The 27,668-nt window shown below is 43.1% G+C and overlaps 1 protein-coding gene across 2 annotated transcripts in view; it reads right to left on the reverse strand.

The window, feature by feature from the left end:
- smg1 (SMG1 nonsense mediated mRNA decay associated PI3K related kinase) overlaps nt 1-27,668 on the reverse strand; it is an 82,420-nt gene that overhangs the window by 40,616 nt on the left and 14,136 nt on the right. For both annotated transcript variants that reach the window (XM_050068710.1, XM_050068709.1), the window contains exons 6-26: nt 26,957-27,170; nt 26,654-26,779; nt 26,501-26,573; nt 25,037-25,134; nt 24,566-24,739; nt 22,291-22,512; nt 21,958-22,059; nt 20,265-20,555; nt 17,358-17,488; nt 13,651-13,809; nt 11,890-12,008; nt 11,697-11,784; nt 11,486-11,587; nt 8,726-8,866; nt 7,723-7,949; nt 7,117-7,316; nt 6,764-6,925; nt 1,887-2,041; nt 1,637-1,770; nt 1,087-1,398; nt 103-244 (exon numbers count right to left, since the gene is read on the reverse strand). In XM_050068710.1, coding sequence (XP_049924667.1) covers nt 103-244; nt 1,087-1,398; nt 1,637-1,770; nt 1,887-2,041; nt 6,764-6,925; nt 7,117-7,316; nt 7,723-7,949; nt 8,726-8,866; nt 11,486-11,587; nt 11,697-11,784; nt 11,890-12,008; nt 13,651-13,809; nt 17,358-17,488; nt 20,265-20,555; nt 21,958-22,059; nt 22,291-22,512; nt 24,566-24,739; nt 25,037-25,134; nt 26,501-26,573; nt 26,654-26,779; nt 26,957-27,170 — 3,372 coding nt within the window. The remainder of the gene's footprint in view (nt 1-102; nt 245-1,086; nt 1,399-1,636; nt 1,771-1,886; nt 2,042-6,763; nt 6,926-7,116; nt 7,317-7,722; nt 7,950-8,725; nt 8,867-11,485; nt 11,588-11,696; nt 11,785-11,889; nt 12,009-13,650; nt 13,810-17,357; nt 17,489-20,264; nt 20,556-21,957; nt 22,060-22,290; nt 22,513-24,565; nt 24,740-25,036; nt 25,135-26,500; nt 26,574-26,653; nt 26,780-26,956; nt 27,171-27,668) is intronic.

Consider the following 27,668-nt stretch of genomic DNA (forward strand, 5'->3'; position numbering starts at 1 on the left):
AGAGCCCTTCAGGAGCTGATATTGCTTTCTGTTTCTAGTATACTTCAAGAAGTCTGACAGGACCTCAAACACACATTTGCAAGTTTCCATGTGAATACTCACTCTGGGTTGGCTGTGGTCCTCTGCTCCTGCTGTTGAACTGCTTTGGTCATGGCACTTACAGCACTGCGGAGGAGTTGCACCTCAATGGCTCTCTGCAGCTCGGTTGGATCTGGACTCATGGAAGGCAGAAGCCTCTTCAGATCTGACAAACACACACACACACAACATTGTTCAGGTTAAATGGGAAATGTTGATAGAACACCAAAGGGTTTCTACAGCTAAAATTCAATACCTTTTGAGACTTTTTTTTTTTTTTACTGCCAATTGGAGTTACATTTAAAACCAATTTTACAATAAAATAAATGAAGAAAAAAAAACAAAAAAAAAAACATTTGGATAACCATTATCCATGTTTGGATAGAAAAAAACCCACTTCCTAGTCATGGCAGAGATGAGGGTATAACAATACTAGGAAATACCGGGCATCTGTTGGGGGGTTGTCTTGGCAATATAATGTATATAGTGTTTGCTATTCTCTTCCCAGTGTGCTGAGTTTGAAACATTTTTTGCATAAAATACACAGAATCTCCTACAAGTTTCAGCTGTGCTGCAAAATCTCAGTTAGACTATTTTTGTTGAATCTGCACTTCCCAAATGTCATCCAGGGTACAGTGAGGCAGAGATTACTAGGTTCAATGCTTTTTATGACTTTTAAGGATCAGACGGAACCCTGAGAAAACAGTCATTAAAATATTCCCAGCTAACCTCTTTCTTATTGTTTCAAGACATGATATCATCAGCTTTTAGATCTTAGAAATTTTTAACCATATCTTTTAACTGGGTGAGGGATTTCAGTCATTGGACATCTGGATCTTAAGTGATGAATGACACAGCTAAGTTAACGTTTGCAGCACCTGGGCCCACAGTCCCCTTCAGCCCTCAGCTTCGACCAAGAGTGTCTTAAAGACTGATTTTTAACATAAAACTGTGTGATTCTTGTTTTTACCAGTTGTAAAGATTTTCCACAGTCTATCCTGCACTCACCCAGCTTGTCCTTGCTGCCGGTGAGCAAGCTGCAGTCCTCTCCAGGTAGCAGCTCAAGCTGAGCCCCACACTCTGCCAGGTCTCCCTCCTCAAAGCGGCTCAGAGCCTGGATGTAGTTGAAATCTGTCCTCAGGTTGATGCTGACTGGATTGGTGGAGTTCTGTTTGAGCGTGTGGACGGTGGCCTGCCACTCCTTAACAGAGGCCCAATCACAGAGTGCCACATAACACTGACATGATCTGTTGGCCAGGAAGTTGATCACCTCAGGAGAGCACTCACTGGACTTCAGCAGCACCGTCTTCCTGCTGTCACCTTTTCAGCGAACCCCCCCCCCAAAAAACACTTTGAGAAGCAGCCCTATGATAAAACTAAAAAAACGTTAATAAAAAAAATAAATTAAAAAAAAAAATAGGTGCAAGTAGAGATACTAGGAGCTAAAATGTTGATACAATTTTATGATTGGTGGTGGTGAACCTGATGGCCTCAGAAACCAAACACATGTTTTTCTATGGTGGTTGGACTGCATTAAATGTGGATACTTTCTGCTTACCGTTGCTGCTGTGTTTGGGGCTGCTTGTGTTGCTGGAGAGTTTGAGCAGACAGCACTCAGAGCTTTTGATGCTGCAGTCCATCCCTGTAACTGCAGACAGTTGATCTTGATACTCCAGCGCTGCCTTCTCAAACCTAGACACACACATTTAGTTGAGGACAACCAACAAAATGTACCAACGAAGTGCATATATATGATTTGAGTGTTAAACTGTGCTTTGAGGATGTCTAGTTAAGATGGCAATGCTTACCGTCCCTCAGCCTGCAGGGCGACTGACGACAGCCAGCCCAGACTCCTACTGGTGGTGAGGAGGCTCCAAGCTGCCAGGCCCTGGATAGCTTCAGGACAACGCAGTTCACACAGAGCCTCCACCAGCAACGTAAGAGGAACCTCCAGCTCTGGACCCTGGCAAGCACACCCAAAAACATGCTTTTCATCAGAGTTGTGTCATTTCCTGGTTTTGCGATCATGTGTTATTTGGGTGCGAAAAGATGATGTATGGTGATGAGTTAGGGCAGTTGCATAGTCGACGCACGCAACACGAGCAAGCGACGCAAGCAATGCGAATGATGCGCTTCCTTCCACAGTCAAAACACTGAACGTAAGCGATGTGGGCGACACTTGAAATGCAATACATCGCTTGCGCAGTAGGGGGTAGCAGAGTCACCGCGGGTGATATTCATATTTGATATTGAGATCAAAATGGCTACTGAAGAGGAATGCATTCTGATGCTACTTTTGAATCGTCGGCGGCAAAAAAAAAATCACGCAAAGGATAGGCATAGAAGGTGGTATGTCTCGTCCTCTGAATTGCAGCAGAGATGAGGATGGAGAGTTTGTCTCTCTTGTGCGCCCGACGCGGATCATAGATGAGGAAAGGCATTTTAAGTATTTTTGCATGTCTGCGCCAAAATTTGATGATCTCCAGGCTAGAGTGGCCCGCTTTCTCCCGGAGACTCCAGGAAACCATCGGAATCCCATCGGAGCTTCTCAAAGGCTGGCGGTGACTTTGCGGTACCTGTGCACCGGTATCAGCCAGCTGGCACTCTCAGCCAGTTATAAGATGGGCACCAGCACCGTCTGTAGCATTGTTGAGGAGACATGCTGTGCCATCTGGGATGCCCTTAACGAGTTTGTGGGCTTTCCTACAAGGCACCAGTGGCTGGACATCGCAGAGGACTTCTGGAGGCAGTGGCAGTTCCCCCTGTGTGTCGGAGCGATCGATGGAAAACACATTCGCATCAAAGCACCACTTCGATCTGGCAGCGAATTCTTCAACTACAAAGGATTTTTTTCCATCATCGTTATGGCTGTCACTGATGCCAACTACAGCTTCAATTATGTGGATGTTGTTGCATAAGGGCGTGAGAGCGATGGAGGTGTCTTTAGCCGCAGCACGCTTGGGTCCAATCTGGCTGCTCCTGCCCTTCTCCCAGGCACCACAACAGCCAGCCCATTTGTTTTCCTGGGGGATGAGGCCTTTCCATTACAGGAGAATCTGATGCGACCCTACCCAGATGAGATAAATAAATAAATAAATAAATAAACAAATGCATGTAACCTACCTGGCAGCATGCCCGTGTACGTAATGGCACATTTTGGCCCTCTATTCCATAGCCGGCTTGTTTCATATGTCATTATTTCAGTTACAAAAAAGGCCTAATATGATAAAGGTGAGTCTGTAGTTTAAAATAGGCTATAATTTAAGAAATACGCAGATAACATAAGCAGCCGATGAAAAAAATGCATGTTTCTTAGATAAAATAAACATCAAGAGGCATCAGTGCGCATAAGGTGGCCTACTGTATAAGAAAAGACTTTAAAAGAAATGCATTAAGAGATGCATGGCTGAAAATTATATTTATGTCTACAGTATCTGGGCCCTGCTATTACCTTATGCCAAATGGACCTGCAAAGTTGGTGTCAGCCAAGACATCTGTTCTGTCTAGTTCCTGCATGACACCCATGACACTTATTTTTCTTCTCATTTAAGGCACGAACCTGCCGGATAGGAAGCGCATTTACAATCACCGACAGGCCGGGGTGAGACGTGTGGTGGAAAACGCCTTCGGTATATTGGCTGTGCGCTTCAGAATATTCAGCCGTCCCATTGACTGCAGTCCTGAAAAGGCAGTAAGGATAGTGAAGGCATGTGTCACTCTCCAGAACTTCCTAGCATCCACTGAACGTGCCAGGTACATGCCAAACAACTTTGTGGTTACTACCTCTTACACCGGAGAGATCGGCCTGGAGAGTGGAGACAACACATTGCAGGGGACCAGAATGTGGTTGACGGGCCACGGCATGCAGTCGACAGACACACACGAAGAGCGGCACTTGTGCGGGAGCAGCTGACTGACTTCTTCTTGTCAGAGGCTGGCGTCTCCCAGTTAAAAATAATAAGTAGGCTACGAACGTACAATATTGAGATGATGGTGAGAATAGCCAGATAATTCATTTTAATTTGTAGCCTATAGGCTATGAACGGAACTTCTTTAAATTTTGTTTCAGACATAGAACATAACATAAAAATGACGATGCCTGCATATAACATGTGGGCCTTTTTTGTTCAATATTTTCTTATCTTCAGACAAAAAAATGTAGGAGATATATTTTTTTTCCTGCTTGACAGTTTCGACTGTGACTCCAGTCTTCCTCAGAAGAGTCAACTGACGTGTTGCTGACGTTGTCATTTATCAGCTGGCTGGCCCAACAGAGGGGAGGGAATCCCAGGTGTGCATGGGATTCCCTCCTCCAGAGACCACACCCCCGCTGTTATACGGTCTCTGGAGGAGGGAATCCCATGCACACCTGGGATTCCCTCCTCCAGAGACTGTATAACAGCGGGGGTGTGGCCGGCCCAACAGATTCTGATAGGTCTGTTGGGCCGGCCAGCTGATAAATGACACGTCAGCAACACGTCGGATGACACTTCTGAGGAAGACTGGAGTCACAGTCGAAACTGTCAAGCAGGTAAAACATAGGCTACATCTCCTACACTTTTTTGTCTGAAGATAAGAAAATATTGAAAAAAAGAAAAAAAAGACAAAATGAACCTAATCAATCTAACATGTAGGCCTGACTGCATATCGGCCTAACCATAATTTACAAAGGTTCGTGGTGCCGCATCAGTTGTTTGATGTCGCGCATCAATATAGTGCTCTGTTCCTGTGGGAGACCTTGTGAAAAAGTACACAGGTAATTACAAAAAGTGACATGTATGTCGCTCCTCTCTCTCTGCCTCTCTTTCTCCCGCTGTCTCTCCTTCTCTCTATCCCTCTCTCTCTTCTGCCGTATCTCCTGCAGCCTCTTGAGGATGGCAACCTCACATTGATCACTAGTTGGTGCGTCGGTCTTGCGCTTCCTTTTACCACGGGAGGCTGATATCGGGGTGGAAGGGGGTTGAGAAGCCACTGGTGCCGGGGTGATTGAGTGAAATGCTGAGGTAACGGTAGAGGTCGGAGCCACTGGTTTTGTGGTGACAGGAGGGTTGGAGGGAGATGGAAGTGGGGAAGAGGTAGACTGGGATAGGGTTGGGGTATGACGCTGCCTGATCTACCTGATCTCCCTGAGCACTGACGCTTTCCTCCTAGTCCTCATCATCATCCTCTTCGTCGCCCTCATCGTTTCCCTCACCTAGTGGCTACACAGATGTGAAATGTACACCTGTCATACTTGCATAAATATCTGGATAAAGTGCACAGAGGATATGCCTCGGCCTCCATCAATCACACATTCTCTCTCTCGCTCTCTCTTCACAGTCCACACACACACACACACACACACACACACCTTGTACTACTGACTGATTACCGTAGTCTAGGCTACATACTGAAAAATTGGACTCAGTAGTCCTATGTTTGATGTGCTCATTCATCCAGTTTAGCCGCTTCAAAATCTGAGGGTACCCAAAACCCATCTGCCCCGCACCACTTTTGCAGGCCTTCTTCCACTTCTTGTGTGCACGTCCAAATCTGTCCCTCACGTTCTTCCAGTCTTTTTTTACGGTTTCGATGCTCTTTCCCATTGCCATCGCTATCTCTTTCCACGCATTTTCTACTGCTATTTTAAGTGCAGGGTACTAGAACTGTCATATAAATGGGGGTGTGCCCGTACAAGTTTGCACATTTTTTCCTCCTCGCCCGCCATATTTCATACCTGCTTCTTCTGTGAATAACAAAAAGTGGTTAATTTCTAGTACGTCGCTTGCATTATCACCCCCGCTGGCAACGCATGGTATTACACGCGTCGTGCATCAAAAAATGGACAACGCATTTTGATACGCAAGCACGCATCATGGCAGCCAATGCGTCTCGATGCATCACAATGCGTTAGCGTTTACGTGCCTTTGCGCCGACTATGAAACGGCCCTTAGTCTCTCAAGAAAACTAAAACTGCACCAATATGACAACATTTTGGATTTGAAGCCCACAAAACAGCCGTTCTAACTGGCTCCTCCTCATTTTACTACACAAACTACGGTAAGGTGGCAGCTGGCTGGAAGGAGATCACCAAAGAGCTGTAATAACAACCTAGCTGCTGTTGGCTATCTTGTTCATCTACAGTAGATATCACAATATAAAAAGCGTGTTTTGTCAATTAAACATGTACATACCTATGTACCTATGAGTGAGTAGGCTACCCACCCATCCTTTACGTGGTTACATCTCCAGTATGCTCACATGATGTTACAGAAGTGCATATTTAATGGATTCAGTGTGGACAGTGCTACCAATGTTATGTGATGCGATGCAATAGTCTGACACTCGTTTGCTGTTTGGACCCAGTGTCATTATGTTCCACTCGGGAGCCACTGCTGAGTCAAGTGTGACACCTGCTAAAACTCAGTGTACCGATACAGACCGGTGTTTGGCTAAATATAAAACCAGTTTGAAATTTTTTTTACACGTGCCCAACCCTATTATTTATCTTACCAGCCAACACTGTCAAATAACTATATTCTTGTATATTATACTTGCTGACATTGTATACCACCTAAAGTTACATGCTAGTAACAGGCACAGACAGGACCTACTAAGGCTCAAGCCTGTGAGTGTACATCCTTGCTGCACATGACATTGCTGATGCTTATCTGAAAGTTTCATATAACAATGGATTTGTACTGACTTGTGTGCTGCTGTTCTTAATCTCTGTAAGCAGGTCAAAGCCATGGCGAATGGTTACTGCTGGTTGGCCGGACAGAAGACCGACTCTCATCAGTGCCAGGCGGATCCTCGTCAGCCAGTCTTGGCATGTCTGACGGTTGGTATAGAAGAATGTCCTGATGCCCTGAGACACAGAAGAGGAAAGATTCATCAGATTATTTATAAACAGGTCATTTACTGTTACTAAAGATAAATAGTTAAAGATAAAAAGATAAAGAAAAAAAAGTCAGACTGTGTTTCCTGGTCTCCATTAGTCAGTATTTTAATCACTTAAGTTGTTACCCTTGTTTGAGCATGGAGTTTCAAATTGCATACCTTTGGTGGGGCAGTGAGAGCATTGGCGCAGCCCTCATAGGCATTGTACATAAGCTTCTCCAGGTTCTCTACATACTGAAGCAGCAGAGCGAGGCGGAGCTGATTTGAGTGGTGGCCGTCACCATCACCTCCAGTACCAGCCCACGCTCCAACATCCTGCTCTGGGTTCAGACTGTGGGCAGCCAGGCTCCGAATCATACCTGAAACACAGAGACACAGAATCACTAGGGGTGTAGTGGTTAAGGTACCATGAACAGCAACGTCCCTGGTTCGTGTCTAACAGGATAGAGTTCTTGTAGGTCATTTCTCATCTTTCTACTATCAATCTAAAATATTCAAAATAATAAGCTTTTTGAAGTAACAACATTTAACCTTTTTCAGATCTGATTTTATTCAATAAGTGGCTATTGCATTTTGCTCCAACAAATGCATTGTGATGTGTCTCCATATAGAAAACAATGAACTATGCACAAGGCATGCCGCATGTCCATCATATCCATTATTTAGTTTATAAAAACCTGTCATAGCAGCCAGAAGTGCAAAAAGGCTTGAAAACTAAATGGAGTTCCAGTCACTGTGAAGACAGACATGATCTCGTCTCTTTACCCTCAATGGTCTGGAAGGTGTCCTGAGCTCGGCCCAGTGGTGTTCGGAGTTTGGACAATACAGTAAACTGTGCGGCCTCCCACACTGCCCACTGCCACAGCACCGCCTCAGTTTTCAACAGCACCCGTGGAACGACACCCGGCCTGCTGCCATCTGCAATCCCTCGGCCGTCCCGTTTCTCCAGCCGTTGGCAACTGTAGTACAGACGCTCCAGCCAGGGATCCTTACTGTGGATAGAGAAATGTGGAGCTCAGCATTAAAAACATTCTGCACACCAACCAGCTCCGTGGCTCAAAGGACAACATTCATCTGCAGACGGACTCGCTGGAATCCCTAACGGAGATATTCAGAAACAGCCGTGTCCCAGAAGTATAATTAACAATAAAAAATTAAGTAGAAAAGCAGTAGAAAATAAGCTGGCATTTGCATCCTGGCTTAATTTTTTTTTTAAATTATTGTTTTGATTGTAGGGAAAAACCTATAATGGAGCATCTTAAATATCCCCTCCACCTCCACTCTGCTCCATTCTCTTCTAACAATTCATGTAACATTAGAAAATGGAAGAACTAGTATTACTGTTTGCTAGGAACTAAGTTCACTTTGCATTCATTTCAGCAAAAGTTAACAAAGCCTTACAATTTGTCAAACCCAATCACGCTCCGCGCTGAGTGTCCATATAGTGTTTTTTTCTGGGCACCAGCATCTCACAATGAGGAGAGAGTGTATGCAGCTGTAAAGGCCAGCTAGATTGCACCTTGCGTCTTTTTTTAGAGCACTACAATGTTTTTGTGTGTCCGCTCTGCTTGCTTATGGTTGAAAATCTCTGAACTTTTCAGAGAGGTACTGATGTCCTCTAAGCCTTGCCAGTGCTTTTCTGCCAGAGAGAAACACATGGACACTCGCCATACAAAGTGGTCTGACCCTTGCTGTATCTGAGCAAAGCCTGGTAAAAGAGTTTGTTGAGAATGTCTGCAGTTGATGGCTCTGTCACCGTGACATATACCCTCCACGGTGCAGTACTCCATATAAGATGAAGCTGATGAGGTCACTGAAATCCTGAGGGTGGAAAGTGCTGCTTGGTGCTCGGCTCATGTGGTGGCGGATGGCCAGTGAGATCTCCCTCAACTCAGGGTGGCTGTGGTTACTGTGGACAGACAAAAATCACACACAATTAATAAGGCATACACCCAACTGTGGATAAATTAATTATCTCCACTATGTGTAAGCCTGTAGAGGGTCATGTGTTTGGTCCCGTGTCTGAATGTGTGTATCTTTTTGTCTGCAGCTAATCTCACAACTACTAGACCGATAAGCCTAATATATTGTGTGCACATTTACGACTCTATGCTCAAGGACCTCTCGTGGTTGCAGTGATTCACAACTGTTGAAAAACCTGTTTTACTGACTGTTTTATTCCTTCATTAACAGCTGACTCCTCACTCCTCTTAACCAACCGTAAGGGCTTCAAGTTTTCCAGGAACTGGCTTGGCTGAAAAAAGACAAGCCTTGCCTACTGTTGCAGGCCACATTTTGGAGACATCTGCAGATTAATTCCAAACCTGATATGTTACATTCCACGAAAGTCAGGCACAATACAAGAAGAATAATGTCCATTTTTATTATCTTTGCCACCACTGTGACTGTAAGGGAGGTGGGAGGGACAATTCCTCTGGGTACAGCTGCACAGCGTTCCAACTGCCATGGTTGTGAGCCGGTTTTATTCCATCCACCACATGGCATCATACCACAGTGGGAGTGTTTCAGAAGCAGAGCAGTTTGCCTGCTCAGTGTTGTAGATTTTGCGGATTTGGTCATTTTTCCTTGAGATTTTTATCTATAAAGCAATTTTGGGCAAATTTCCGGCCTAACTCTGCACCCTTGTGTTTGTCAGCTCTGGTAGTTGCTTTTCAATGTACCCCGGGTTTTAACAGATCTGGGGAAAACTGTATTTTCCTACTCTGTACCTTGGACATGGAACCATCTCCAAAAGGATATAAAATTAGAAACACTTATCCATCAATAAATTTAAGGGCATCACAAAGAATGTGGTAACAGAGACGTGCTTGTTTTTCTTGAGAGTCCACTATGTTTGAATAGCTGTTGTTTTATTGTGGATTTTTGTATTATATGTTGAATTTTTTGCATTTTAAATGCGTTTTGATTGGCTGCTACTTTGACCAGGTCTCTCTCGTGAAAGAGATTTCCCTCTTAATGGGACTTCCTGGCTGAATAAAGGTTAAATAAAATAAATTTAAAAAAAGATTTGTGCTTCTACCGTAAGTAAGTAAGCAGGCTACATAGTAATGATTTCTTTTTTGTCTTTTTTTGGTCAAGTTTATTAATATAGCACATTTCAGAGACTACAGCAATTCAAGGCAATTACTTTGTATACTGCTGTTATTTCCCACTTTGTTGTGTTGTCACCTACAACACAAGTTAAAGGAATAGTGCACCCAAAAATGAAAATTCAACCATTATCTACTCACCCATATGCTGATGGAGGCCCTGGTGAAGTTTAAGAGTCCTCACATCCCTTGCGGAGATCGGCGGGGGGAGCGGCTAGCAAACCTAATGGCAGACGGCGCCCCAGACTAACGTCCAAGAACACAAAATTGAAACCACAAACTATCTCCAACATGCTCATCCATAGTGATCCAAGTGTGCTGCAGCCCCGACATAAAAAGTTGTTTCGAAAAACATCTTATGAACTCTGTTTTTAGCCTCACTGTAGCCTGTAGCTCTGACTGCTTCTCTGTGCTCCGCGTTCACGTGTGCGCACTCAGGGTNTTGCAAAGTCTTCAGACATGTTGGGCTATCCTTTGCTAAAAGACCGTAGTGCAAATTATCTTTTAGCTACTGTGGTTACTGTTGTCTCCCCCTGTGGTGCACGTGTCACGTGATGTAAACACGGGTAAGCAAAGCTCATGCTTTCGCTGGTCTCGCGCAGGCGTGCACATGTGACTGCGGAGCACAGAGAAGCAGTCAGAGCTACAGGCTACAGTGAGGCTAAAAACAGAGTTCATATGACGTTTTTCGAAACAACTTTTTATGTCGGGGCTTCAGGACACTTGGCTCACTACGGATGATCATGTTGGAGATAGTTTGTGGTTTCAATTTTGTGTTCTTGGACGTTAGTCTGGGGCGCCGTCTGCCATCAGGTGTGCTAGCCGCTCCGTCCGCCGATCTCCGCAAGGGATGTGAGGACTCTAAAACTTCACCAGAGCCTCCGTCGGCATATGGGTGAGTAGATAATGGCTGAATTTTCATTTTTGGGTGCACTATCCCTTTAATACCCTTAAAAGTCCAGTTATGAACAGCACAGATCAAATATTTGTGGCTGTGTTTTAGCTATTAAAAATACATACACCCTCATAACTACATTGTATCTTCCGAAACACGTTGCAGCGCATCTACTTGAAATACAGCAATTGTCTGAAGTGGCTGTGATTAGCTCAGTCGGCCATGTCGTGGTTGGAATGTGGCTGCCTGGTGAAGAGCGGCACTCTAGTGAGTGCACTTTTCTAACTGACATCAGTATTGTGTTAAACCAGCATAATTCTACTAATAATTGGAGAGATTAAACACAAGGGAAGATCGACTTTCTTCAGAAAGTGAGTACTTCCTTCAGTTTGAACTTTCAATTCAACTGACTTGATCCGTATTGATCAGTCATGGTACTCCCAGTTGTGAATATTACACAGAAAAGATGTCAAACAGATTTGATTTTACTGCAGATGCTCTCAAAAGGTACAATAATTCTTACCTTAAAGCCACATCCAGAGGAATTGTCCTGAGCAGCTTGCCATAGGCCTGCCTCACCCTCACTGCTGAGTGGACCAACTGGACTCTGGACACATCCACACACCTATTGGAAAGTACAGAGCAGTAAGAAAGCATGCCTACTTTACAGATGCAATTTACTTTCTTACTGCCTGTAAGCAGTTTGAGCTTGTGTGTGAGAGTACGATGTTCACCTCTGCAGCAGCTCAGTGGACAGAGATGAAGAGAGGACCTGTAAGCTGTGGCACGTCTGAAGGCAGATACTCTGATCTTCATTCAGACCTGTCAAGAGAAACAAGGAGGAAAAACATTCAACAATAAATGACAATAACTCAGCCTGTCAGCTTGTGGAAAAGGTGTTGGAAATGCTGAACATATTGGGCTCACCGTTAGCCAGCAGGCCCCTGCAGAACTTGTTGAAGGAAGGCAGGGAGAAAAGAGGGCTGTAGGTGTCTGACTTCTTCATCAGCACAGAGATCTCCTGAGCCCAGGTCAGCAGCAGCCTCCTGACAGACCAACACAAACACATCATAGCAATTGTATTCAGTCATGTTAGGGTCCTGCTGAAATGTGGTTTTCACTTTTCCCAGTGTTAAATAGCTACCAGTCACACAAACATTATTTACTTTTTAGGAGCTTGTTGGCTGGCTGACCTTGTGTTTTGTCTCAATTTAAAGGCTTAACTTCTAGGGATGTCCCGATCGGCGCCGATCACGTTATTTATACAAAATCGGAATCGCTAATAAAAGATCGGAGGAATCAAAACACCAAAAATGGCCAGGTTTTTCATCTATGTTGTTCATTGTTGCTTCCACTTTCCAATGTATAAAGTGTGGCGATCCTGTATATTATATAAATATATTTTTTTTATAAGACAGTGCTTATCAGCTGATGGCCTGCTCACCTCCAGACACAACCTCCGGTGCTATCGGCCAGTGGGATGGCTCGATCAGCTGAGCTCAGATACACAGGCCCCCACATTATGCCTCTCCTGGCAGTATGGCGAGGGCCACCGGCGAGTGAGAAATGAGCCAGAAGTCCTCTGCGTATTCGGTCCACCACGGCATTTTACACCACTCAAAGTCCGCAAAATAGGTGCGATTCCTTGTGGAATATCACCAATCCCGCCACCGGCCTCACCTCAGATTCCCTGCCACAGATACTAAGGGATCCTACGGAGCCTCCACGCCCGAAACAACGCCGGAGTGTTACGGCATTCACCCACGGTCCCGTGAGTTGGCAAAGGCCGGGGGTTACTTTTCGTTTCATTATTACTTATTTGGAACCTTCAGGCCGGGTTGATGTATTGTTTTGAAACTGAACTGAGTCAGAGCAAACAGTGGATTTTCTTTACTTCCTTGTTTACAAGAAAACCTGGGGTGGAGTTTTCTGTTGTTCAGTGAACTGTGTGGATTGAACTGAATTGAACTGTGATATGTTATTTGGAAATCCTGGAGTGGAGTTTTTTTGTTTGAACTGGATTGAACTGACTGAACGGAGTGGAACATTTATTTTCTTTGGTGGAAAAAAAAAACATACTTTCTTGAAACTGATTACAGTTGTATTTGAATTTTTGGAAATTGAGTATAATTTCTTTTGTTCTACAGAATCCAGGTAAAAACAATTTAATCTTGGTGTTAAGGGACCTGTTTTATGGTTTCTTTGTGGGGTCTGACTGAGTAAAAGAAAGATATTTGTTTCATGTGTCAAACCGCTACAAAAGAAATAGGCCTATTTTGTTTGTTGAAGACAAGAAGAAGATATTGAATTTGTTTATATTTTGTGCTGCTGAACCACCGATAAGCTTTTTGGATACTATTTAAATAAAAAACAAATCTTATGGGACAACTTGGATGCAATTCTTTTTTTTCTTTTTCTTTCTTAATGCTTTGCAAAGTTCAATTCATTTTTAATTATTTCTCATCATTTTTCCTGCACAAAGGGATTAAAACCAACTATGTATCATTTTTGAAGGCTTAAACGTGTAAAACAGGTGTGCAAGAATGATAAAAGTAGTATTGATGGTGCCATGACTCAGAGTGGAGAATTTGTTGCTGTGCAATGATGAAGCTATGCAAGTACTGATAATGTAACTGTTAAGAACGGTAGTTTTAGCTATCTGTCGTGTAAACTGGCATAATGACTAACCTGGTCTCGGGGTAGAGGTGCTCCTTTGCCAGCAAACCTCCAAGAAGACTTAGCAGTGTGCTAAAATGTTTCTTCGTCGCTGTGGTCACAGTGCTGATGACAGCGCCATCAAACAGGGAGGGAGAGGATGACAGGCTGGATGAGATGAAATGATCGTGTCTGGGCAAACAGAAGAGATACAAGGACAATTAATAACAGCAACCCCAGAGCAGCAACAGCTTTAACATGTTACTGTTATTCAGCCCATTTAATTAAATCTGGATTTTGGATGTGACCCATTAAAAGTTCTGACATCATATGGGACAAAGCATCTGGTTCTTGATGAATTCCTCAGGGAATACATGTAAAACAGAGGGACATATTTGTAAAGCCACCAATTATAGCCCCTCTGTCCTCAAACAGCATGTTAGATTACAACATATTACAGATTACACAGCTCTTTATCAGTCAAGTCATTATGGTAAAGTGGAGCCAGTGCTGACATGGATTTTAATAAACAGCACTATGAGGAGGGGTTGCCCCAAAATGATTTATCTAAAATAAGGATTCACTTTCTTGAGCTAATAGTCAGCTGCCTTAACAATCAATTATCGGTTAATCATTACAAATTTATGAAATATCATTTTTCCATTAGAAAACTGATTTAATCACTGGTATGACACAAGATCAGAGTAGGCTATATTAGGAATTTAAAGGACAGATCAGGTAAACACTTAAAAAAATATTGACTGCAGAGCTCCCATCTGTAGCTATTTAACAACTGGCCCAACAAAATCCAAAGTATTACACACAGCGAACAGCTGCACCACCTCCACCCTCACTAGAGGACATTAATAAGATCTGACTAGATGTGCTGGACATACCTTACAATTAATTAACATGTAATCACAACTGCTGTAGCATTGTAACTAAAAAAAAAAAAAAGTAAAACGGGTTCAGTCCGACTAGTTTAAATGATCTACAGAGCTGATCTACATGATGGAGTGATGTGTTGTTCACTAGAGCCAATGGTAGCCCAGCTGCTCAGCTGGACAGATGTCCCAGGGACAAACAATACTTTGCTCTGACTATCTGTTCATTTACTGCCACGTATAATGCTGGGATCAAACTACACCGTATCAACCTGATTACAGCCTGATGCGGCATTGGCTCAGATTGTGAATGACAGTGAGTGTCGTATGTGATAATCCATTGTTATATCTTGTTTAATGTGTCATAGTAGACGACAACCAAAGCCACACGTGGGATGCCCCTGACAGAAAGTCTAGCGTGTTTGATTTTCTTTTTGTCTTCTGTCACTTCTCCCTTTATTTATAATCCCTGTGTATTTTTTTATTTTTAATACGCTCCCATTTATCCTGTTAAAGTTATTGCATCATGCCATCATTTCAAACTCAACACTTCTTGTTCCCGTTGAAAATGAAAAGCCTCTTATCATTTTGGTTGAGAGAATCCCTTCATTTTATAAAAAGGCTTTTATTGTGAAACATTTGCAGAAACTTGTGGAGGATTCAGTGACTTCCATAGTTTGCATGCAGTACTTCAAATATATCTCCTGCCATCTGATGGCACTTTATATGTTACTACAATAACATTTTGGCTGGGACATGAACAGCCATAGTGACTGAAATAATGGTAATAATAATAAAGATAGGACAAGAATAATCTGATGACATCATGCACGTTGTGAAAGACGACCAGCGATGAATGGTCATGGACAAACGCGTAGTCTGTCATGTCTGTCAACCAAGTCACTGCAAGACTTTATGACTCCACAATCAAATCCAAAGCAAATCACAAATCAATTTTTTGGACGCATGTGTAATTACAGTCCTGTTGTCTGCATTATACGAGCAGCTGCTGCTGTTCAGCATACTAGTTTAGCCTTAGAATGAGCCTCAGATAGCTAAACAGCACAGCCATGAAACAACAACTCCGCTGCCTCTGAGTTTATCAAGAGGACGGTTTAAGTGAGCACAGCGAGGCACACTGCCACTTTTTTCTTCCTAAGGCTGCACGGAGGTGTGTTTGTTTAACCGTTTTACTCTGTTTTGATAATAACCTCAACAACAACCTACAACTCACCTTTCACTGCTGCAGCTACACATCCACACAGTGACTGCCTGCACACAGTGCATGAGCAGGGGGAGAGAGACTACATTGCCGGTGTTGTGATAATTATGTATGTTACTTGTTGCATTCGTTTTTTGTTCTGCTCTGTTGACTGACTGGACTAAGTAAAAGCACGTTGTTGACTCAGTAAGAAACAAAAACAAGATACATTTTTTGTTGTTCTTTATACTGTACAGTCGCACAGCATTTACCCTAGGTTATGCTGCCACTTGGTGGAGATCCCAACTCACTACAAAGCAGTCAAACTGACCTAAAACACCATTATACCAGCTGCTATAATAAAACAAACAATAAGTATCAGTCGTGTATCGCCTGATATGGCATGCGGGATCAGCGGTAGAAAAAAAAAAGTGATCGGGGCAAGCTTACTTCTGAACTTTCACACTGAACACTGAACTTTGGCAAAAAAATGCACATTTTGTTATTTTTTCTATGCGCTGCATTTATTTAAACTTGAAAAATACAAGTACCTACAATGTTGTAAAAACGTGAAGACATGCCTGTGCAGAGGGTTACCAAAATATATACAAGATCAATTTGAATTTAAATATGTAATGATACAGGAGCAAAGAAATTCTGACAGGTCATGAGGACTCTCAAAGATAACTGTATTACAACGGAGAGGCGAGTGAGCGGGAGACAGGGAGAGAAGACGGAGAGGAAGAGGCGAGTGAACGAGGGACAGAGAGAAACACAGGAAGACACGAGTGAGCAAGAGGCTCCACATACAGCTGCGAGGCAGCTTTCTCCACAATGGACATAATAAAAACTTAATATCGTTCTAGGATCACCAATGAGCACCTGCACATGTGTATGAGAGTGGCCCTGACACCATTCCAGCCCAGATTTAAAATCCCGGCAGGAAAGCTTGAGCTCAGTCCTCTCACTGAACAATGAAAAGTAGGGAGAGTGGGAAAAGAGGGAAAGAAAGAGAAACTGTAAAACTGTTCAATAGTTATTTGTTTATTGTAAAATTGGTTGAGACTGTTTCAGACGTGAAACATTAAACCAAGAAAAAGGAAAATTCAAGCTGTTGCTACATTTAATTTTATTTTTTCTAAAAATTAAGCATTATATTTTAAGATGCACAATTTTTCAAAAACTATTTCATTTATTTTCTCCATTTTACTTTTTAATGCATGTCTGTATAGTTCAATGTTATGTGACAATATTGTCGAAATGTTTTTGAATCTTACTTTCTTTATTTGATTTGACAGTCAGATGTTGATAACATGCAGACGTTGATACAACTACTAGGCTACTTCAGTATATTTATCACACTAAATCATATCACAAGTTAGACATTATGATGTTCCGGACCTTTGCTTTAGGAAATTTCCTCTAACTGGACCTCTTTGAATTTTAGTTGAATACCCCTGCTCTAGCAGCTTACTCGAGCCTCAATTTTCTTTTACAAGGTTCTGCATGAGTTCAATTTAAAATACAACAAAGTGCAAATAAAATTATAGAATACATTAAACAAACTGAGGTGACTTGGTCTAATAGGTGTGTAAATGTCAGAATGCTTTGGTGGATAGCAGGCTTGCTGCTCTAAGTGCAGGTGTGTATATTACCTGGTGCAGTGGGAGTACAGGGTGTAGAGGACAGCATACTGGACGGCAGGGTAGTAGACAGCTAACTCAGAGTGGACCAACATCAGATTGTGACTGAGCAGAGCAAAGACCGTAGGAGACAACGCCCACATCTAAAACAAATTAAACACAGTTCAACATGAACATACATGGCCACATTAAACAGCGTATGCTTTTCCTGATGCTGCTTCACAAATAAAGCTTTTCACCAGGACAATGACATGACAATATGCCTTTGTTTAAAGCAACTCTAACTTTCTTGCATTTCACATAGTACTTAGAAAAAATTTGAACATCCACAACTCCCGCCTCCCTCCAAAGTCCCATCCCCCTCCTCCTGCAACTCCACCTCCCTCCAAAGGCCTTATCCCCCCTCCTACATTACGTCCTCATTACGTCTATGATAGACGCAGGCGTTGGCAAGGTAACGTTAGATACACGGAAGAAGAGAGCGAGTGTAACATTCCAACCAAGACAGTCAAACGCAACCCTGGAGTTTTAAAACTCAACTGGAGTCAGTGATGACTGATGAGTTTTAGAATAAGGTTACAGTGCTAACGTTAGATAGCGTTAACTTTACTATTAAGTGGAAACGCACAAGGAAGATAACATTAATGTTTCAGAGGCTACGCTACAGTAGGCTAACGTTAGCCATTAGCAACTGAATGCTGTGTTGTATATATAACGTTATGAACTGAACTTCTTTATTTGTCATTTTTATGCGCAGCACAAAAACAAAATGACATTTCGCATACCCCAAGCAAAAAAGGAAACAAAACATTTAAAAACAATTTGTGCAACATATAAGAAAGAACATATGGTGCAATAGTAAGATGAAAAGGGTCAACATGTCATAGTCAAAAACTCCACATCCTGAGAGAAAAACTGGGAGATCCTCTTCACATCACAGCACCATGAATTGTTTGTGTATACACCACGGAGCTTACCAGATGATGCAGCCTCCCTGTCTGCTCTGTGTAGTGTTAGCCCTGTTAGCTCAACACCGGCATCTTATATGTTACCATTCATCCATGTCTCAGTGAACACAAGGACGCAGCAGTCCCTAACTCCTCAGTGAGTGGATCTCCACAGTCCGATGTAATCCATTTTCATGTCTATTACTAGCCCGTTGGCTGTCTCACAGACTCGAGGGCGGGGGTGTGGGGGGTGGTGTTACGCGAGCGGTTACGTCAGTCGGAGGCCTCCACGTGGGGAAGACAGACAGGACAGGAGAAAACTCCGACCAATCATTGCAGATTGGAGTCTTGCCGCAATCGGCAGCGATAGTTTTGGTGTCTGGTCTATTTTGTCTGCAAGCAAATCTGGCAAAAAAAACACACTGAAAATGCAGTGTAAACTATATAAAGTGTCTATTAAATATGATATAAATAATCGGACTATGATAACTGTCAGTTGTGTCTAGGGATGCACCAAATATTCGGTAACCGAATATATTCAGCCAAATATTGCAAAAAAACACACATTCGGTATTCGGTGGAATAAGTTAAAAGCAAGGCCGAATAATAGTGGCGTGTTTTGATATCGCAATCAAACAGCGTGCCGTGACGCGCGGAGTAAAATGTCGGCAGTGTGGCGATCCGCCCGTCACGGCACTCGCATTTGCAACTAAAAATAGTTTTGAGCAAGCAAAATAGGCTTAAATCACTCAGCACGCTGTGCGAGCAGCCTACAGATTTCAACCAGCAGCAGAAACGAAAGGCGAATCCCACCGATTGTGGGTTGAACGGGGGTCACAGACACAGACAGTAATGTATTCCTGTCAAATACGGCGGCCATCGGCGAAGGACAAGTCGGCTCCAATAATATCCTCTTCTTGGCGTGTGGACTGCCCAGAAGTACCTGAACAGCCGAGCCAGCCAAACACAGGTATGTGACGTGTCAGAGGAGAAACGAGCCGTTCACAGCCCACAAACCTCACCGCACTTTAGGGACTGTTCTTTACTTATAAAGGGACTTGTCAGGGGAGGAGGGTGGCTGGTTGATTCTTATTTTATTTATTACTAGGATAGTTACTGATTGATGCTGTTTTTGAAGTATGAATAAGTCAATAAGTAATTTATTCCATTGAAATATCATTGATGTATTATAGAAAAGTGATTTATCTTTTTATAAATGACAAAAGGCACATCTGCCTCATTTTCGCTGTGGTATCGTGATACTACTCAGAACCATGATATTTTCATTGGTATCGTACAGTGGGTCCCAATTTTGGTACCGTGACAACACTAATCTGGAGGGGGTTCATCTGCAAAAACTAATGAAAAACTAAACAACAATATTCGGTATTCGGTACTCGGCCAAGCGTTTAATATTATTCGGCTTCGGCCACAAATTTTCATTTCGGTGCATCCCTAGTTGTGTCTAAACAAAGAGGAGAGAAAGAGACAAGCAGAGCCACTCACACACACACACACACGCACACGCACACACACACGAGCAGACAGAGACAGAGCTCTACATGTGGTTTTAACAGAGCATAGAACAGAATCACTTGCTGCCTAGCGTGGAGAAATATGTTTCTGGTGTGAATGGCCAGGCAACTGCTGATAGCCAGCTATGCAACAACTGACAAATTGGGGTGCTTCCTCGTCCAGTGTGAACCTGGCGCAACTCTCAGCAACATTGCAAAACATTTTGTTAGGCCTGAAGCAGATAAGGACTGCGTGCTTTTCTTGGGAGGCAACAAAGGCATTTTGATAATGTTGTGGCCTGTTAGTAGCTGGTACAGCCATAGGGCTTGGTGGTAATTAAATCCTTTAGACCCAAAACAGATAATTTTACCAGTACTACTTGTGTGAGCCATGACAGCAGACTATTACTCAGAGTGCTATTTAGTAATAACCAGTACAGAAAGACAAAGAGGCTCACCCCAATGAGAGAGTTCTTTGTGTTGCCAATGGTGGTGAGGGTGCTGAGGTTGAAAATTAGGGTGAACTGAGCCTTCTCCTGGGGTAGGGTGAGGGAGGCAAAAGCAGGGTGCTGGATGCTGGGGCAGGGGACGCCAGGTGTTGGGGCCCTGCCACTGGGTTCCAGGGTTACCATTAGGCTGGACAGGGCACATGCCATCTCACCCAGTACCATTTTATAAGCTGCCTCCAGGGTTGGAATGTTTTTCAGGCTTAGGAGCGCCTGGTACACACCATGAACAGCTGACATCACCTAGGGAGTCCATGCACACACACATGCACACATACAGGTTAGCAAACATTTGAGGACATTATATTGTTTTAGTTTCATTTTACCCAACCTAAACTCAACTATAAACTGTTTGTAGGTGTCTTTTGGTTTCTGGGAAACAACACTGTTGTTCCACTTCTGGTCCAGCCACTGCTGTACGAAAACTGGATTGAAGTGATCAAATAAAAGAACTGAACACGAACACTATCGATAAAATCCAGGGTCTGAAGCGCTCATTTCATTACGTAAGCTTGTTCAAGCCAACAATCACAAGCCCACAGTCTACAGAGAGAGAGAGAGAGAGAGAGATAGAGAGAGAGAGAGAGAGAGAGAGAGAGGGGAGCATTTATGTTTGCTGTGTGTCAGTCTTGTCATTCTCTTTCTCAAAAAAATGCAAAACTTAGCGGTGATGAAATGAGCAATACAGACCCTGGAATTTCCAGACGGTGCCCAGTTCTTCTGTTTGACGGCTGCAATTCACACTTTGTACTGGTTTGTTTCTTTAGGGAAGCAGTTGAGTTTTATTCCTGACACTGAGTTGGTACCTTGTCAAGGGAACAACTACCATTAAGCAGCAAGGTCCTAAAACCATTTCCTCCCATGTGTATTTCAGTTTAAGGAGGACTAAAGTTTAGCATTTCATATGCTGTTTTCTTGTGGTAGTGGATGGACCAGAAGTCTACGCCAAATGACAATGTCACTTCTGAACAGCCAAAAGAGGCCTTGAAATGGTCTACAAAAATACAGCAGCCCTCACCCTGACCAAACCCCAGTTGTTATGCTTCTCTTTGAACAGAGTGTACTTGTGATCTGCGGCAGTTTTTTTCTGGTAAGGGCCCCTTAGTTCCAATACAGTAAAATCTTCATCTACAGCATATGATTATATTCTAGATACTAGTGTGCTTTCAGCTTTGTATTAAACCTTTTCTTGCCGCAACATGATGATGTCCCTGTGCACAAAGCCAGTTCCAAGGAAAACTGGTTGTCTTAGTGTGGTGTGGAGGAACTGGGATGTCCTGCACAAAGCCTTGACCTCTACCCCATCCAACACCTTTGGGATGAAATGACCAAAGACTGTGAGCCAGGCCTTATTGGCTAACCACAGTGGCTGTTCTCACTAACTGTCTTCTGGTTGAATGGGAACACATCACTGCAGTTTTTCTCAGAAGATTGGAGGCTGATATAGAAGTAGATGAATGCTCATGCTTTTTCACATATCTTAAACTATGACATATGGCTGGAATGTTTGGGTATCTACATACTATGTAGTGTATTTGCCATATTGAAAACATGAACATAGCCTTACGTGCTAGCAAATGAGCCTTTATCTAACCCTGTTATACTCTCATACAGTTTTTTGATGAAGGAACACAAACCCGCACACCTCTTTCTCTCGATGAAAGCGCAGCTTCAGCAGCTGGGAGTCGGGAGCCAACAATTTCTCAACAAAGGACGCAGGCAGCTTTGTGTTGATCTGGTCAACAATCTGAAAGCAAATGCATAACCACAGTGACTTCAAGCAAATGTTCCAGAAAATAAAATTTAACAGAGACGGTAAGCTTTACTGGTGGTCCTCTCTGTCTGGAAAGGCTCTCTGATAACTGTGTGGCTTTAGAGGAATTCTTATGGAGGGGAGCTCTGCTTGACAATCATATTCTCTTCTAAATAAATAGTGAAACAAACTGCAGGTGTGATCAAACTCTGAAAGTAGCCATACCAGAGTGACTAGGCTGAGCACTGCCAGATTGTAGTCTGGGCCACAAGCCCGGCAGCAGTCCAACTGGTCCAGGCCGTAGGCTAGGACAGCCTCCATCAGCTGACCGCAGGGCTCCACGCTGGCCAGCAACACACCAACACACTCATTCCCTGCTGTGAGAACTGCCTCAGAGAACTGAACCTGCTTCGCCGTGGTCACGCAGGCCAGAACCCGGTTCAGAACCTGAGGAAAAACACACAGAGAAAAATGATTCTGATACCATAAAAACCTCTGGTGTGGCATCTACAGACATTGACTGGAATGTATGTGACCTTACTTAGAACATATTTTACATATTACCAATGTCAAAGTAGCAGAAACGTAGTTTTACTGCCCTCCTGATTGTGCCTCTCATGTAATCAATTACTGTTTTTTTAACATTTCATAATTTTGCTGCAGCGAATGTTACAAGTAAATCCATTCATGCAAAATTTAAACTAGAATTGCGGCCTCACAGTTGTATGCCTCCACCAATGCAGACCTAATTTATACAATGTAAAATGCCATAGACTTGTGCTAATAACATTAGCATGTTGTTTTGGTTGGGGAAATGTGTCCAGATAAAGACAAGTGTTCGTCTGTCAGTTCTGCGATTTATAGTGAAGCCAATTTGCGTACTTGTGTTTGAAATTGTCTCTATTAAGCCATATTTAATGTGTGTTTTCAATCAACTATATAAATAAAGTTTGATTTGAACTAAACTTTACAGAACTTAACACAGTTCTCCACCGCCGACTAGTGTTTTGGAGGTATAACTGCAGAGTGACACAGACACACCACCGCAGAAGTAAAAATAAGTGCAGATTTTTTTTCCCACGACTAATCGATTAGTTGAAGATTATGTACCACTTTAGTCGACCAAGATTTTCTTTGGTTGACTACAGCCCTACTAAACTGCCTATTTGTGTTTCCTGAAATTGTTTCCTTGTTGAGCTGCAGTGGAGGAATTTTAACACAAAGACTTTGGTCTTTGTTTGTTTGTTGTTGGTTTTTTTTGCTTTGGTACAAACAAGGCTGTAACTTGGGAAAATTCCCTCTTTATCTGTCTGACGCAGATAGTTAATACCTCATATTAGCTTCAGCTTAGTGCTGCACGATTAATCGCAATCGTGATGTCAGGCTGTGCGATTACATAACCACATAAAAGGCTGCGATTTGCGGTTTAATGTAAATAAATGTTAAAGTGTGCGCCTGTGAACGTGACTACCTCTCCTGTCGTGTGCAGAGTTTCCTGACATTACGCCCACAAGCTATCCTGGTGTGTGCAGCACATATGGTCAGGTGACCACCCGGCATGCAGCAGTGACCAACATAGACACAGAAGAAGAGCATGAGCACGACCATGAACAGGCTGAGTTGGTGGTGAAAAAAACGCAACGTCTATTACATGGTGATACTTTGGATTCAGGTACAGCGACGTTGAACAGGAAGACGTGCTGTGTAAAAGCTTAAAAGTTAAAGTCGCCATGTCCCGCAGCAACACGACCAATCTATATCAGCACTTGAGACAGCACAGAGAAAAGTAGGAAGAGTGCATGCGAGAGAAAGCCGAGCCGAGTAACGTTAAAGACAAAGAGACAACTGAAAGCCTCCAGAGCCTCATAAAACAACATCAAAGCACAGTTACGCAAACATTTGTAAGTGGCACAGCACTTGACATGCTGCTGTGTTGTGCTATGGCGTGCTGGAGTTTGTCATTTACGTGACAACGCCTGAACGCAACACAGGCTCGCTCCGCTGTGGGTACAGTGCCGTGCTGCGCAGCCGTGTGAGCAGTGTGTTTGACTGTGCTCAGTCTGTTGATGGTCATTGACACGCTGTCCATAACAATAACTATGTCAGGTCAGGTCAGGGCCCCCCTAATATAATGGAGGGGAAACACTGAATCAAGCAAAAAGACTCATGATACCAGTTTTTCATTATATTGTAATCGCAATCGCAAATCGCGATATTGAACTGAACTTCAGAATGCGTTTTACACACAACAAAGGCTGAGTTTGTATAAGCCATCGTAGTCACACTATAAAGGGATCTCTGTTTCTGCTTAAATACACATGATCATTGTATTGCAAGCTTAAAAAAAACTTTATGGATAACCACGTCCTCCCACCGTATCTCCACAATGCCATATTTTTATACTGCTTTCCTCATTTTACCCAAGGAGTTGATTTGATCTTTTGTTCAGTGTATTTTTTATAATAGCAACACTGTTGGTTGTCTTAGGTGTGGCTCTTACATCAGTGACGTAGGCCTCAGTGATGGGTGGTCCTCTGAAGGGGCTGAATCGTTCTCCGATGCTGCGGACCACTGTACTGAAAACCCTCAGCAGAGCTGCCAGCTTGGGCAGGGACACCGAGGGAGGGGGGATGTCTTCATCCAGCACCTCCCCTGACATCACATGGTTCAGATCCTAAACAAAACACACTTGGTCAAGTTCTATGTGAAAATATTTACTGCCTAATTTCAGAGTATCGTTGAAACATATATATAACATACATATTTCCTTGCTTCTTCTCAGTTCGAATAGTTGAGAAAATATTGATTTTTCATTAATATTGTTTTCTCAGTGTATAATTTGTTGCCCTTGCCTGTAAAATGATATCCATGTCCAAACACCTGTAAACACTGCTTCATGATACTTGATAACCTAACTTGCATTAGAGCTTGGCTCAATATGGCATGTTTTCAGACTCTGGACTAACTTTACCTCTGCATATGCCTCCATATCCTCCAAGAACTGTCCCAGCAGGGTGGTGGAGAAGGTCAGGTCTGCCACCCAGAACTGTTCCAGACTCTGTAACCAGCCTAAACACAGAAAAGCACAGTGGCAAATAGTGAAGCACTTGACTGCCAGTATGCTTTCACGCCTTCTTTATACAAGCAGCTTATGTTGCTTTAAACATGTCAGCAGAGCAACAGCAAAATAGATGTGTTGGTCACCCACATTTTGGCAGCACTTACAAGTCAACACTCAATCAGTAGTTGTGTGCGTTATTCAGGAGAAAATAGATTTGGAGCATAAAAATATGCTTTTGGTCACATTTATAAAGCTTGAGTTGCTACTCAGCCTGTGCCGACAACTGTGCTTATTAATACAGAAGTGTATCTGAACCAACAGATGAGACTGACAACTGAAAAACACAGCTGAAATCCTGTGCAGACAAGCTGTTAAATGCAACTGTTCAATTAATTCCATCAATTGCTCAGCTCAAACCACAGGCAGGGGGACAGAAACAGACGACAGCTTTACCAAACTTCACCGCTTAGTATCTACTAAACACAAATGGCAAACCCATGAAGTTGCAGTTACACTTTACATTCATATCTGTGAAAACATGGATGCTTCACACTCATCTTCCCCCCGGCAGCACAGAAGATCTATACAATCAGCACAGTTTCAAGGAGGACACCCAAGATTAGTGTCACCAATTCAGTATCTAACCAAATGTTTCCCTTCTGTTCCTGAGATATGGCATTGAATAAAGGCCAGAAAAGTGTTTTTGCAGAACATGTCACAGTTATGATGTCACAGCGAAGCCCACCATTGAACTCTTTGGATGTATGTCATCCTTTCATCGTTTTATCCTATTAGACATTCATGTAAATTTTTGTCATAATTAGCATATAAATTCTTGAGCTATGGCCAAAAGCATGTTTTGTGAGTTCAGAGTGACCTTGTCCTCTGACCATCAAAATCAAATCAGTACATCGTTGAGCCCAAGTAAATGTTTGTGCCAAATATGAAGAAATTCCCTCAATGCATTCTTGAGACACTGCATTCACGAGAATGAAACGGATGCAAAGTCACACTGACCTTGACCACCAAAATCTAATCAATTCAGCCTTTACTCAAGGTGGACGTTTGTGTCAAATTTGGGGGAAAAAAATCCCTCAAGGCTTTATTGAGATATCATGTTCTAAAGAGTGAGACAGACCAGGTCACAGTGTCCTTGACCTTTGACCACCAAAATCTAATCACTTCATTGTTGAGTCCAAGTTGACATTTGTGCCAAATCTGAAGAAATCCCTCTAAGTGTTCTTGAGATATCGCATCCATGAGAATGGGATGGACTGACAGTCATACATACAGAAGGACGTACGGACAAAACATAATGCCTGGGGCCACCGCTATCGCTGATGCAGAGGCATAAAAATAAGAAATCCAACTGACCTGAAACTTGCTGAGTGAGTGACTGCTTCTGTGTGTGGTCAATGTGCCATCCCACCAAGATGTCCACTGTGTCCTGTGGAAAAATAAACACCTTAGTTGAACCTGTTGGCCTCAGACATATGCAACAATGTCAGTGACTGCTGAAACACTCACCCTGAAGTTGGTGCTGAACACATGTGGGTAGCAGCGGGCCACCTGAAGAATACACTTTACACTTTGACAAAGCAGCTCTGGTGTGTCCACATTCTCCAGGATGGACTGTAGGTTGCTCATCACCAGCTGAGACAAACAAAAAACACAGTCCAGAAAATCATCCACCTACCAGGCCCTTACATGGCACCATCCAGTATGCTTTCCATGATATACATGCTCCAACTTCATATACCTGGCCACAGAGTATTTTAGGAAATAAGGCCAGCCCAGAGCTATACAGAAATCAACTGTGTCTGAGGTTACCTGCATGACATGAGAGAAGGCCTTCCTCTCTCCAGCAGCCTCCAAAGCGCGCTGTGCTGCCACCAGATACAACAACTTTACCTCGTCCCGACCACTCGAAGTGAACTTCAGAAAGAGCCACTTGAAGATGCGCTCAGCCTCGTAGCTGAGCACTGTGCAGAGGAGACCCAGACAAGCTGCCGCGTCCTGACGCAACTCCCACAGCAGCTTACTGCTACACATGTCAACAACACAGGAAAGGAGACTACATGTTAGAGACAGCATGGCATGTGGAAGTCATGTCAAGCTTCTGAGACAGAGGTGCAACCAGGTGCCTGAAAACAAGCACAGTTTCTGTGCCTGAAATGTATGAACTTGACTTTGTTGTTTGGGAGTGTAAATCCCTCTTTCCTCCACTCAAAAACATACAATTGGAAGATGTTGGAAATGGAGTATTAGCAACACAAATGGTTTCTTATTCAATTAAAATAAACAAGGTTGTTTTAAGGCAGGGGCATGTTTTTTAATTCCATGTCTCATATTGGTTTGAAATTATTTGTAACTAGTCCATACCCATTGAGTGCACAGTTGCCCACGTACAGTTTCACATGGTGTGTGTTTGGGATACAGGTCATAGGAAATTGCAGATTAAATAGTCAACTGAACCCATTAAGAAGAGCAATGTATTCAGACAGAGTTTTCGTGAATTTGATAGTATGATTGCTTTATTGAA

The sequence above is a fragment of the Epinephelus moara genome, chromosome 18 (assembly GCF_006386435.1).
Source record: "Epinephelus moara isolate mb chromosome 18, YSFRI_EMoa_1.0, whole genome shotgun sequence".
Lineage (NCBI taxonomy): Eukaryota > Metazoa > Chordata > Actinopteri > Perciformes > Serranidae > Epinephelus > Epinephelus moara.